The 13,416-nt window shown below is 40.4% G+C and overlaps 1 protein-coding gene across 1 annotated transcript; it reads right to left on the bottom strand.

Moving 5' to 3' along the window:
• Nucleotides 1-1,397: 1,397 nt before the first annotated feature.
• Nucleotides 1,398-11,610, bottom strand: smyd5 (SMYD family member 5). Its single transcript, XM_063485776.1, has 13 exons — nucleotides 11,501-11,610; nucleotides 9,852-9,960; nucleotides 9,508-9,647; nucleotides 7,850-7,971; nucleotides 7,695-7,764; nucleotides 7,007-7,111; nucleotides 6,727-6,789; nucleotides 4,990-5,060; nucleotides 4,788-4,894; nucleotides 4,531-4,587; nucleotides 4,298-4,392; nucleotides 3,783-3,853; nucleotides 1,398-3,324 (listed from the first exon to the last, which is right to left on the bottom strand). The coding sequence occupies exons 1-13, from the start codon at nucleotides 11,591-11,593 to the stop codon at nucleotides 3,174-3,176; spliced, it is 1,254 nt and encodes a 417-aa protein (XP_063341846.1). The 5' UTR covers nucleotides 11,594-11,610; the 3' UTR covers nucleotides 1,398-3,173.
• Nucleotides 11,611-13,416: the final 1,806 nt, after the last annotated feature.

The raw sequence follows: 13,416 nt of genomic DNA, 5'->3' as shown, positions 1-13,416 counted from the left end.
TTTAAATAAAGTCAAGTACTCTCCCTCTTGTATCTGCATAATATGCCAAAGGCAGGATAAAGAAATGTGCCGCTTTTATATCATTGTAGTCTTTAGTTTGAAGGGTTTTTTTTGTACTTGTCAGAATAAGAGACTCATTCTCTGAATAGTAACAATTGCCTTTCATAAAGCTTTTCCCACTTCCTTTTTTCCTTTCCTCAAACACTTTTGTCACTTCCCACTCCTTCAGTCCTGAAATGAGCCTCTATCTGCCCAACTTCTGTCACAGCAGACTCTGTGACCTCTCTGCTTTCTTTACTTGAAACAGCCAGGCTCTGTGATGTGGAGGCCTACAACTATATGCCTGGCTGCCTGGGACTGACCCTTGCAGCGGGCTGCCACAGCAAAGACGACATTTCACAGCTACAAAGCTCCTGCAGCGTTTCTGGAATCGCTTCACAGGGTGACAGCTGATGGTGTGGGAGCTTCAACTGAAGGATGTGACCAGAGGTCCGACTTCATACGGTGCTAGGTCCCAGGAGTGCATCATTTCACAAACATAATGCGTTCTATTATTTTCCGTTTCTCTTATGTGCATCCGTAGTGAATAAGCGCTTGACGTAAGTGCAGCAAAGAGCAGATACTGGAGTAAACTGAGGCTGTTAATGGAGAAATGCCAAACATGTACAACCAACAGAGGAAAGAACAGGAATATAGTCAACCTTAGAACTACACACTTCAAATAGATTCAATGTTATTTAGAATCTCCTAGTGGAAATTAGATTCTTAGTGCCCATATTCATAGTGATGGAGTGACAGGCAGTCAGCAGTAGATTACCATAACTTGACTGCTGTTTTTTTTTAACTACTAATTGAAGGATAATTTGAGAACATAATTTGCTACAACATTTGCTATACTTTTCTCATCGTCAAAAAATCCTTTAAAAAAATCTCCAAGTGGCAGTAAAAGCGATTGCCGTTATTAGTCTATGGAGCTGCTGTGGCTCACAGATGTGTTTTCAATAGTTTTTAGACAAGAATAGAGCTCTAACCACAGTGAAATAACATAAATGTGGCTTTAGACACATAGCCGATACTTTGCAGAAGGATCAATTCATTGCTTTTGGACCTTTAATGGAATTTGTCGAGGATAAAAAAAAAGAAAACCTTAGCAAATAAGTTTAACCTTTAATGATATAAAAGAAATCTAAAAATTGACAGATTCTAGTTGTGTGAAGGGTCCAAAAAAAAAAAAAAAAAAAAAATGACGACTGCTGAAGACCTAACCTCTTTGAGAAAGACAATTTGACTAAGGATTTGTAGTTAATGCAAAAGGACTGAACAAATATTTTACCAGTACAATTTTCAGCAGCAAAGACAGGAGGTGTGTAAAACAAATAAATGACTCAACAGACATCCAATTTCAATGCTTTATGCCAGAGCAGTAAAAATGACAACTGCTAGGCTCCTGTTATATTTAAATTTTACATGCGACTTACAAAGCCATGTTCTCCTGTGCCACTGCGCTGATTGCTAACTGAGAAAATTGTCATTCAATATTTCCAATCTTTGTTGAGCAGCTGAAAACACTGCGATTTGTGATTACAGTCATTGTTGTAATATTGATTCACGTAGAGCAGCAGCAGCAGCAGCAATTTCACTCATATGGAACCGTGGTCTGAAATACAGTTCTCAACAAAGGGCAAACAGTTACTGACAAAGCAATTTTCCACTCAAGGTCTCCATAATGCATTAAGTAAGGTTTAACTCAACCCAATAGATCAAGAGGTGGAAACCAAACTATATATTCACTGGCTGGATGTCTCCCATATGACAAGGATGTAATTAGGCCTATAAATAAAAAGCCTGAACAACACTGTATGCATAGTCATGTAAGAAACATATATTAGGTAAAACAGAAGCACCTATGAACCAACTGACTTTTGCTGAACTGCTTTGTTTTCTTTAAGAGTCTTTAGAAAATGGAAACATTTGTTATGAGTTACATTAAGTGAACTTACATGTCAAACACATTGCAATCGCCAATTTTAACAGTTTTTCTTTGGCTCTTTACTCCCAACACAACGGATTACAGACAAAATAACTACACTATAGGATATAGACCTGACCTTGTGCTAAAGCCGCTCTTATCCTCTTATTGTATACATCGGCTGTGAATGAAACTTCTATTGTGACAGCAGTGCTGACAACAATAGATAATAATGAATGTTTGCCAGAACTCCAGTTCAATTCTCCAGTTTCCTGGAAATCTGCTGGAGGAAAATAAGCCATTCTTCCAAAAGGCATCCCATCATTTGGTGTTTTGATGATGGTTTTACAAGTGCTCTCTAACTCTCCTGTGTGTGTGTGTGTGTGTGTGTGTGTGTGTACAGCTGTGTGAAGACCTGGTGATTGTGAGGGCAGCAATATGTGCCTCTTGCGTCCTGAGGATGGGAAATTTTCACCTTGGAATAGATCACCTACTTCAGGATTGCAATCCAAGGACAAAGGTGACCACCCAGAAAAACTTTGTATTGATGTGGAGTGATGCCAGAAAACTAAAAGGTTTGAATCTTTACCCATTTTTCTTAAAGTAGAACGAATATTTGGGATTGGGTATAGTTATCCTTGAAGAGTAGTAGTATTTTACAAGTTGTCCATATAAAATAGTTAGCATACAAAGTGTAGAGCTTGAGAGGGTTCCCTCCCTGGCTTCTTTCTCTGCCTACCTGTGGACAACCAGAAATCCAAGTAATATTCATGTTACACTACTGCTGCTTATTCACTCAAGACTTAGCCATTACCGTGCAGTTCAAATAATTTTAAAAGGAGCTCCAAAACATCAATTGGGCAGTTTTAAGTCCCCATGGGGTTAAATGGCACGCATTTTCTTTGTTCTACTGTAAACCACCAGTGTGCTGAAGTGGAGCCAAAAAAAAAGAAAAAACATCAGTCCTTACACACACACACACACACAGGCATGTACATCACACAATTTCTGTGACTGATCTCTAGAATAAGCACTGGGTGAAATGTGTTGCCAATAGGCCATTTTCGACACACATTGAGACACATTTGGCCAGTGAAATGCAGATCATAGTCTGGACTGGTCCTTAATTCTTCCGGGCTTTATGGGTGCTGAGCGTGGTGGCAGGAATGGGAGGCGGCTGAGAACAATATGGTCAAGTCTTTCATCAGACATCTGTCATCTCATCTTCCATCTCATCCCCCTCTGTTTCACCTTCTGCCACACCTTCTTCTTCCTCTTCCTCCTCGGATGTCACATCCAATTCATCCATCTGGGAAACGCACTTTGGACACGAGCAGACAAACAGGTAGTTCTCCCTGTGAAGAAAGTGTCCCACTGGTCACATTGTTTGCACCTCTGATAAGAGCTCTTTTTAATTAGAACCATTCTGCACTTTGCTGTTAAGAAAATCTTGGCTTTTTAAGTGGCTTCTGTGCACAAAAGCAACCGACTGTTCAACACTGTAATTAATACTTCCGGACCACAACACCAACCTCTAATGAAACGACACCTTCTCGAGACTGAGAATTAACACAGGATGCTCTAAAACCATCATGCGTCTCAGAAACTTGCAAAAAAAAAAAAAAAAAAAAAAAGCTGTTGGATGATGCTAATCAATGAGCAGAGTGAGCACAGGAGTAACCATCAGACCCACTAGCCTATCTGCTTCGAGACATCCTATTATTGCCTGGAAGGCTTTTTATTGATCCAGATGGAATTCATAACAGTATGACCCCCGTTCAAGTGAAGTATCCCAGGGATTACAGATGTTTACCTCAGAATCTTATGTCTGCTATGTCGGCTTCGGTCCCGCTGACAGCAGTCCAAATAACTGATGCAAATCTCCTGAAAATGGAAAAGACACACATATACACACTCCTGAACTGGCTGAAGAATCCCAACATCAATATAATATTACTGTACCATAACAGTTACAAACTACTCGTATTGCCATTTTTCCAGATTTTGCACAAAACATTTTCCCAAAATGCCGTTGCTTCATCATGCAGGAGGTTGCTCTGCCCTGCTCTCTTGCTCTCCTGGTACAAAACACTTCAGTCTTTGCCAGCATTCAAAGGAGATCTTTGCTGTGAAAGTAGCACGGCCGCTGTGACATTACTGTGCCACACGGATGCAAGGCTTCTCAATCTTTCTGACAGCTTGACAAACCCGCTCCAATCCTTAAAGTCTCAGCCTTCTAATGCCCCCTGACAAGGGGGCACACAAATGTTCTGTGCAGTCTATTTCAGGCCAGAATTTATCACTCAAAACCCAGACGTGTCAGCTCACCTCTCCCTGGTTGATGTCACAGAGGGCACTGAGGTGAAGGAGGAAATTGTTGTCGGGGAACGACACCTCTGCGTTGGGTATGCAGCTGTGGTTACCTGCAGAGGTCAAAGGAGCCATATGGTTGTGTGTGTGTGTGTGTCGGGGGAGGTTATCATATGGCCTTTTAGCCCAGACTAACAGCATCTTTAATCTGAAGTAACAGTTTTCATAAGAGAGACATCATCAGCACTTACATGAGCTTTGAAGCAGAAAGAGTCCAGACCCCTCGCAGTTTAGAAAGTCTCCGGTTTCTGCACAGAACAGACAAATTATGCATACTTCTGACCTTTGCTTGGATATGCACGGGTTTATGTAACAACCACAGCATTGGTCAAAACACACATATACAAACAAATACTAATTCAGACAATTCAGCCGTCGCAAATCTGCTCAGTTGAGACAAAAAGAATTTATTGTAGAAAATACTGCAATACTGAGATAAAATTGTGACCTTTTTCAATGTCCTTGTACAGCTGGTCAATAAAAGAGTCCAAATGCTCCCTCTGCTGGGCAGGAAGCTCAAGTGCATCGCAGGCATGAACCCACTGGCTCAGAGAGCTACGTGTGGATAACGCAGAACATAAAGACAGTGAAGTGTTAGAACCATATTGAGCCCCAGTGTTAAGCTGGCTAAAGGTTGCAGTGATATTTACCTGGTGCCAATGCCTTGTCCGTTGGTCCCCACCAAAGCAAACAGAGAACGGAAACCCTCAGGGACAAACCACTGCAATACAGTCATACCTTTAATCATCCACGCAGGGAGCTGGCAAATTAGTAACTTTTTTAGTAATTAATAAATTTTTTTCCTCTTTGATTATACAAATCAAAGAAACTGTAAGAAAATAGAGAAGTCAGATTTTCACTTCAAGCCCAAGGTAACTAATACAAACAATTATAATGAGAAGAAGAAAACCCTCCCATTTGACAAGCTGTGATCAAAGAACAGAATTCCCAGAAAAAGTCTGAGCGTCCGTTGGAATAAACCAGATTTTGATTACTCAGAACTTATGATATAATCATAATTTAAGTCATTTTTTTAAACTAAGCAAACTGACTTGTTTTTGATAAAGTTCAACCATCAACTTGGTAAATCAAGTAGTACGTTCTTTTCTTCCAGCCTAACTCTGTTGTTATGGGATTATTTACTTGTACAGGGAAGGGTTGGCTCCATATGACCAATAGTGAACATGGAGCTTCACAGTTCTTACAAAGGCCGCAAACAAAGACGGTATATAGACATGAAGGTAGCTTCTGGGTGCAAAAATTAAGCCAAACCCGGGAAGCGCCTTAAACCTGCATTCTATCTCAAAGCTAACAGATGGTGACAGCTGTGGTTGCAAAAAAAGGACTTCTGATCCTATAGAAGTGAAAAACAGCATTCTGTTTCTACCTCTGTAAACACGTTGGGCTTTATCATTTCAGGTCATATTGAAGAAAAGAGTTGATTCTATTTTGTAAATCATAAGGAGGATTATTCATGCTATGGTCATTGAAGATTTGTGACAAATAAGCTGGTTAAAAGGAACAAATCTGCTCTGGCTAAAGCCAAGAAGGAAAGCTGTAAAAAGGTCAATCTTGAGGAAACGTATCAAAACCATTTTATGCATTTCAGCCGTTTCATGCTGAAACTGTTGTCATGTTTTTTTGATACATTTTGAACCCAAAAACACAGGCAGGTATTTATAATTCATTACTTTCCCTTTTTGTCATTTCCACAAATGAATGTATTAATATTATTTAATGTTGGACCACTGTTGTGTCTCAGTGTTGCAGGAGAACTTGTAAGCGAATGGGATTGTCTCGCCAAGTATGAAGGCGGGCAGTACTGCACAGACAGTGTGAGTGCCACTGGCATCGTATTATGGTGAAAATGTTTGTGCCACATCAGACTACAAGGATATAAATAGTATTTTCTTGTCCTATAGCTTACATAAAATATCCATATATCTTAAACAGCTGAAGTATTGTCCAGCATCATCATCTGGACCAAATAAAATATACTGGGCTCTGGGAGCATGTGAGGGGCATTTTTCTCAATTTTCCTGTGATTGCCAAGTGAAATAATAATGATTACAGTCATTGGGCACTAGGTTTTCATGTGTTCAAAAAAATAATTAAATACATTTTAAAAAAAAAAAAAAAAAAAAAAAGGTACAATGACGTTCCTGTAAAAATGATTTAATAGGTCGAACAATATTAAGGAGGCAAAGGTGGCCAAATAAATCAGAGCTGTCAGCTCTAATTCCACCAGTGAGCAGCTTTAATTAGCTGTCTCGAGCAACAACCGCTTTTTGTGATATTTTTGGCAGCATTCTCTAAAAAAATGAATGAATGCTGGATTGAAAACAAGAGGAAACAATGTGTGCTGTGGCTTTACAGAACATACTTACCCGGCTGAGATGGTCGTCATAAAGTGCTTCTTTAAAAAGGCTGTGCAGCAAGGCCAACTGCCCCTACAAAAATAAGTTGAAATAGCTTCATGTAATATTTTACATAACAGAAAATACACATCACTTGTATGTTTGACGCCTGGCATGCCTTGCTTATTCGAGCTGTGAAGAGCTAAGATCACCATAACAGCATGACACTGTGTTTGAATTTGCCAACTTTTGACATTTTGTACCTCAATGAATTCGCACGTCAGGCAGAAATAACAAGAAGGTAACTTACTCTGAACTGTTCTCCTAGGAGCTTATGGGCGATCTCCTCTTCCTCGTTGGCTGTCCGGCTGCAGAAGTGAGTAAACAGCTTCTGCAAGTGTGCTTTATCTTTGGCCTGGAAAACATAAATAATGTTTTGTGACTTACTGGATATCTCCTACACACCTACTTGTGTTTTGCATGATTTGTTTTTGGGGGGTGTTTTTTGTTTTTTTAAGAGGAAAGGGTTAAACGATAGTACTCATTCAAACCTGTACAAGTAATCTTAACATCCTATAACAGAAGTCAACACTTTTTAGAGTTTTCAGAAACTAATAACCAGGACTTTTTAAAATTAATACATACATCACACTGTAATTTGTTTTCTGTCAGTCTGGTGAAAAAAGGAAAGTCTGCAAACATTAGTCTAATGAACCTGTGACCTTTCAAAAATTAACATGTAGCTTTTCTTGTTTACAGCACCTGTATCGCGGCAAAGTTCATTTCAAGCTAGCAATAATTTCATATAGTTTAATTTAAAAAGGAAACATTAGCAATACAGAGTTTTGTTTTGTTTGTTTTTTTAAAAAGGAAAATCTAATCACGTGCAGCATATCATGTTCCTTTACAGAGAAGTGTTTGTATTATATCTCTAATACTGAGCATAAGTACAAACACTTGAATATTTTCAAAGCTATAAATCAGATGAAAAGTCTCACCTGTTTTACCATAGCTACCATTTTGGCCATAAGCATGATGCTGGAGGTCTCAGGGGGATAATGCATACTCCTGAAAGAAAGCAGTAGTAGGTTATTGGGGTGAATTAGAAAGTCAGCGCTCTCAGAAGATGAACGTTTTTAAAATGCTTCCTCACCTCCATGCATCTTTGAGCTTGTTGATGGGGTGATCGGGATCTTCTTCAGACGGACCCAGACACAGAGCCCGATGGTACTGATCTGCCGCTGCCTGTCGACACTCGCTGCTGCAGTACATCACCTACAGAGGGAGCAGAGGGCGGGGGGTTGACCCCAAACATGAAAACATTCGAAATGTTAAACTAATGAGGAAACTGGGTTTATGGTTTATAATTTCTTGAATCTGCGGGGCTGAGTAAAGCACTATGGCTTCGTGTTTTTAAATCACTGCTTTTACCAAGTTCGCAGTGACTCCAGAGATAAATTCATCACCGAACTCTTTAATCCCCATTTACGAGTTTAAGTTTCCTTTGGAGAAATCTGGAAAGTTATGACTTTCCGGAGAATGAAATTTACTGGAGCCAGTTTTGAAGTTAATAAAGGACATAAAGCATTTCTGGAACATCATCATCATCCATTCTGAAAAGCAGATCTGATAAATCTGCATCCAGCACTCGGTTATATTGCGAAAGCAGTGAGCATTAAAAGTGAAGGTGTAGTGCTTCAAAAGCCCCAAAGCAGAACGGCATGAAATTATGTTTAGTTCACTTTAATATATTCTAAGCGTTGCCTGCCTGTTTGCTTGTTGCAGGTACTGTACAGGCTCATTTGCCACTTTATTAGGTACGCCTTGCTAGTACTGGGATAGACTCCCTTTTGCCTCAAAACTGCCTTAACTCTTTGCGGTAAAGATTCAAGGAAGGTGCACTGTGGTCATCTAGGGGGTTGGACATGGTCAGCAACAACACTCAGGGGCTCAAGGAATGCCATAACATACCACCCTCACCAGCAGCCTAAATTGTTAAATGTAATACGGATGCATCTGTGCTTTCATGTCATTTATACCAAATTGTGACCCTACAATCTGTATGCCTCAACAGAAACCAAGACTCAGACTAATCTTCTGTTGTTCAAACTGTAGCTTTAGTTTCCCGAGTGGTACCCGGTGTGGTCTTCTGCTGCCGAAGCCCATTTGCTTCCAGTCTCTGTAAAACCTAGAGAAGGTTGTCTGGGTAAATTCCAGTAGATCAGCACTTTCTGAAATAGACCAACCCACCTACCACCAAAAACCTTTCCACATTCAAAGTCATATAAAAGTGACTTTACTACAATCTGTCTTCTGTCCTCCAAGGTGACCACCCCCATACGGATTAATGACATGATCAGGATTAAGTGCTCGGGACTCCTTCTCAGCTCTATCGCTTAAGAGATTCAAATCTGTGCTCCAACTACACCATTTAAAAACCTTCAGTTTTTGTATTTTTGAGTCATCCCTTGGTGAATTTTTGGTTTGTGGTCAATTTCTCGCATCCAAATACTAACCAAACAAAACCCTGCTTAGCTTCCGAGATGAGACGAGAGGGGAGGATGGCATGTATTTACATTTTCATGTGACCTTAGCTTGGCTTATTGACTGGGTGTTAGTAGTGGCCTCTAAAGACTGATTAGCAAGCAACCACCATTAATGTAGCTGAAGCTCTTCCTTGACCACTGCCAGGTTAAAATCAATGTTTTGTATCTTATATTGACCTCACCAGTTGCTGTGAGGGTTTTACTTTCACAAAAAATTGCAAGTTATACTTTTTTTTGGTAGTGGACTGGACTAAGATAGATTTACCTGGCACTGAGGGCACGCTTGATGCTGTTCTGGGCGTACACGGCACAGCTCAGGATGAGGAAGGCTGAGTCCAGGGATGCCGCTAAGTCTTCTCGCATTCCCCTCTGCAGTCTCCAAAGCACGTAAGCAGTATTCACAGGCTGTTGGGGGCATGATGGTAGAGCCGGTGAACAGAGATGACATCACATCAGGCCAGCATTGAGATAATAAAGTTTCATTCTAGATCCACATGCAGTATACATGCAGATTATTTTGTCCAGTTAGTCCAAAACCTCAATAATCAATGAAAAGATGCAATTATAAGTCTTATAAGTGCTTCTCTATATGTGCATCAAACATCTCACCTTTATATTTATACAAAGTGTTCCACAGGAATTGGGCAGAGACGAGAGGCCGCTCAATGAAAATGGTTTCTCCCTTCTTTATGCTCCTTTTGGCAAAGAGACCCTTGCCCTGTAACATGAATAACTAACTGTTACTGCAGCCTTCAGTCACTACAGAAAAGTTATAGACTATGAACATTTTACAAGAAATTAAAATGTAAATCACAGTGAGACCTAAAATGATTCATTTCTTAATCACTATGTTTAAGAAAACTCATAACTTGCTGCAGCCCAAACAGGTTTTTCCCCAGAAATTGTAAGTTGTTGTTTTCATTTTTCCATCCACCAATCACACATCAACCAATCAACATGAGTAAAAACTGTAAGGAGAGGTGGAATAGAATACTGCTGCATTCAGTCCAGACAGACCACTTAAAAAACAAGCACCACCATTTAGAGTCCAATCAGTTTATTAATGTGACTATATTAACAATCCACTGGTATTTGCATTTATAACAGCTGATTAATGAAGATTAACAAAGTAAAGAAGAGATGGCAGAAGCGCCCTTTCTAGCTTGTCCTACAGAAATTCATTAAATTTTGTGTGTCTGAAAGAAAAAAATATATATAATCAGCTGATTTGTCAGAATATATGCTCATCAAATCTCCAAATATATATATAGTTTTGCAGGTGGTGGCCACAGACCATCTCTCCTCTAGTTTGCTTTTTACTAGTATTCTTGTCTCTACTGGTAACATGTGATGGAACCTGCTGCCCATTCAGGTTGCCACATCCATATCATCAAAAGACTTTCTGCTGTGTCTCCCAGCACTGTCTCAAGACAGATAGCAGGAGACTGGCTGTTACAGTAGGTGAGCTGGACAGGGCATAGAAGGTCATCAAATGAAAAGCGGACCAGCAACTGCTTCTTTGTGCAAGGAGGGACAGGAGGAGCAATGGCAGAGGCCTACAAAATGACCTCCAAGAGCTATTCTGTGCATGTTACTGACTAAAGTGCCATAAAAAGACTCCAAGAGAGCCCAACAAGGTTTAGCGGGACCTGTGCTCACAGGCTGTCATCCTCCAGAGAACACCAGAGCAGGCAGGTTCACCAGGTGCTCCATTCTCATTCACAGATGATGTGACCTGAAAGCTGTGGAAAACGTCATGATGCCTGCAACATCACGTGTCAAGAGAACTGATTACATTTATCTATTTAAGAATTTCCTTTAAAAGAAGAAGAAGAAGAAGAAGAAGAAGAAGAAAAGCACACCTGCACACAGAAAGACCAAGTTAAAGACGTGAACTTGCTAGCACTCTATCACAGTTGTTGTTGTTATTATTATTATTATTATTATTATCATTAGACATGAATAGTAGGGGTTATTTTCAACTAGTAATCCTTATACTGTGACATTTGCGAGCTAAGCTTTGGTCTCTGGAAGCTGCTGTCCTAAATTTTCCTGAAGGCAACATAGAAATCAAACCCTTCATGGAGGATTTAGACAATCATTCAATCTCCACTGTGTGCCATACATCAGCCAGTCGTGCCTGGCTGTGATCCGCACTGACAGCCGACATGCGACTACAGCACCGCCGCTTTAAATCTGTGTTCAGCTGCAGATTTCTTCTAAATCCATTTAATATGAAAATCACAGACAAGTCTCACCTTGACATTGTCGATAAATCTGACTTCCACACAGCTGGACACTTTGCCGGGGTCCACGCAGAAGGAAAACATGTCATCCACGGGAGCAGCCATGTTTCAGACGACCTTTCCCCTTTCAACTCTGACGTTGACGTTTTATCTGTGAGACAGGCGGCAGCGACCTCTGGTGGTGAAGGGTCTGGCGATGGGGTGGCTGTTGTACGACATTCCGCGCATGCTCAGATCAATCGCTTTGAAATGAACGGGAGTTTTTGTTTGTTTGTTTATTAAATAATCTGAAAACAGTCGAAATAAGCAGATACAATACGCAGTCTTGACACAGACGGACGTTTTAACGGTGTTTGGGACTGATGATATCTGGCCATGAAGTTAGCTTAGATGCGCAGACTGATTCGGACAAAAACCTTTTTGTCTTCTTGACTTATGGAGGGGACTTTAGATGCCACTAAAATCAAAAACTTTTAAAGTGTCGACTTTTTAGAAGCGAAAATATTTTTGCCTTTTAATAATAGTTCTCTTCTAAGTCTAAGAAGGGAACCCCTTCTAAAACGGGGAGAGCAGTGGAGGAGCCAAAGAAATAGAAAATATAGGGTTCTAAAATATAAATTTATTTCACATAAATACACAATACTGCAAAGATAAAACACTCAACATGGGAACACAGCAAAACATGCAACTTCAAATAATTTTTTTTTTTTAAATCCACCCTTCCCCCGGATGACATAAGGACAAATTAGTCAAGTGAATAGAATAGAATAAAATAATCCTTTAATTTTCCCACAAGGGGAAATTTGGTTGTATCAGCAGCAAAAAAAACAAACCCAAAAAACACACATATACAAACAGAACAGGACACAGAACAGAAACACAATTTTTACATATTTACATCATGGACAATAGTTACAAAAGCAGAGTACTGTACAGTTATTAAAATTAAAGTACAGATAAGTGGCAAACCCAGGTTGTAGTGTGCAAACAGAGCAGGATACTGAAAGATGTTTAAATAGTTAAGAATATTTAGAATAATTAGAAAAGTGCAGATTGTGTATTGTACCTGTGCATTAAAAAGTAGATATGTAACTTCCAATAAGTTAGTGTATATATAAACTGAAAAAAGTAATGTGCAAGTTATAACAGTAGAAGTTGTTACAGCACTGATGTAAACATCTATGTTTGTTGGGAGCAGTTTTGATTGTACAGTCTGACAGCTGCAGGGAGGAAGGACCTGCGGAAACGCTCCTTCATGCATCTAGGATGCAGCAGTCTGTCACTGAAGGAGCTCTGCAGTTCAGCAACATTTACATGCATGGGGTGGGAGACTCTGTCCGTCAGAGAAGTTATTTTGGTCCTTCTGTCTCCCACCACCTGCACTGGGTCCAGGGTGCATCCAAGAACAGAGCTGGCCTTCCTGATGAGTTTATCCAACCCCTACCTCTCAGCTGTCGATAAACCGCTGCTCCAACATACAACACTGTAAAAAATGACGTATGCCACCAGAGTCATAGAATGTCTTTAGAAGTGCTCCCTGGACTCCAAATGACCTCAGCCACCTCAGCAGGTAGGGTCTGCTTTGACCCTTCCTGTAAAGAGCATTAGTGTTGTGGCTCCAGTCCAGTTTATTATTCAGATGAACACCCAGGTACCTATAGGAGTCCACTATGTCAATGTCCACTCCCTGGATGTTCACCGGTGTCAGTGTGGTGGGTCAGCGTCTCCGGAAGTCCACCACCAGCTCCTTGGTTTTCCCGGCATTGATCAGCAGGTGGTTATGCTGGCACCAGTCCACAAAGTGCAGTCCACTGTCTGTACTCTGAGTCATCCTCACCTGTGATGAGGCCGACTATGGCAGAGTTGTCAGGGAACTTCTGTAGGTGGCAGCGTGGGGAGTTGATGGAGAAGTCTGCAGTGTAGAGGGT

Source organism: Pelmatolapia mariae, linkage group LG2, assembly GCF_036321145.2.
Source record: "Pelmatolapia mariae isolate MD_Pm_ZW linkage group LG2, Pm_UMD_F_2, whole genome shotgun sequence".
NCBI lineage: Eukaryota > Metazoa > Chordata > Actinopteri > Cichliformes > Cichlidae > Pelmatolapia > Pelmatolapia mariae.
Note: the sequence above shows the minus strand (reverse complement) of the source record. Positions and strands in the feature narration are given on the sequence as shown.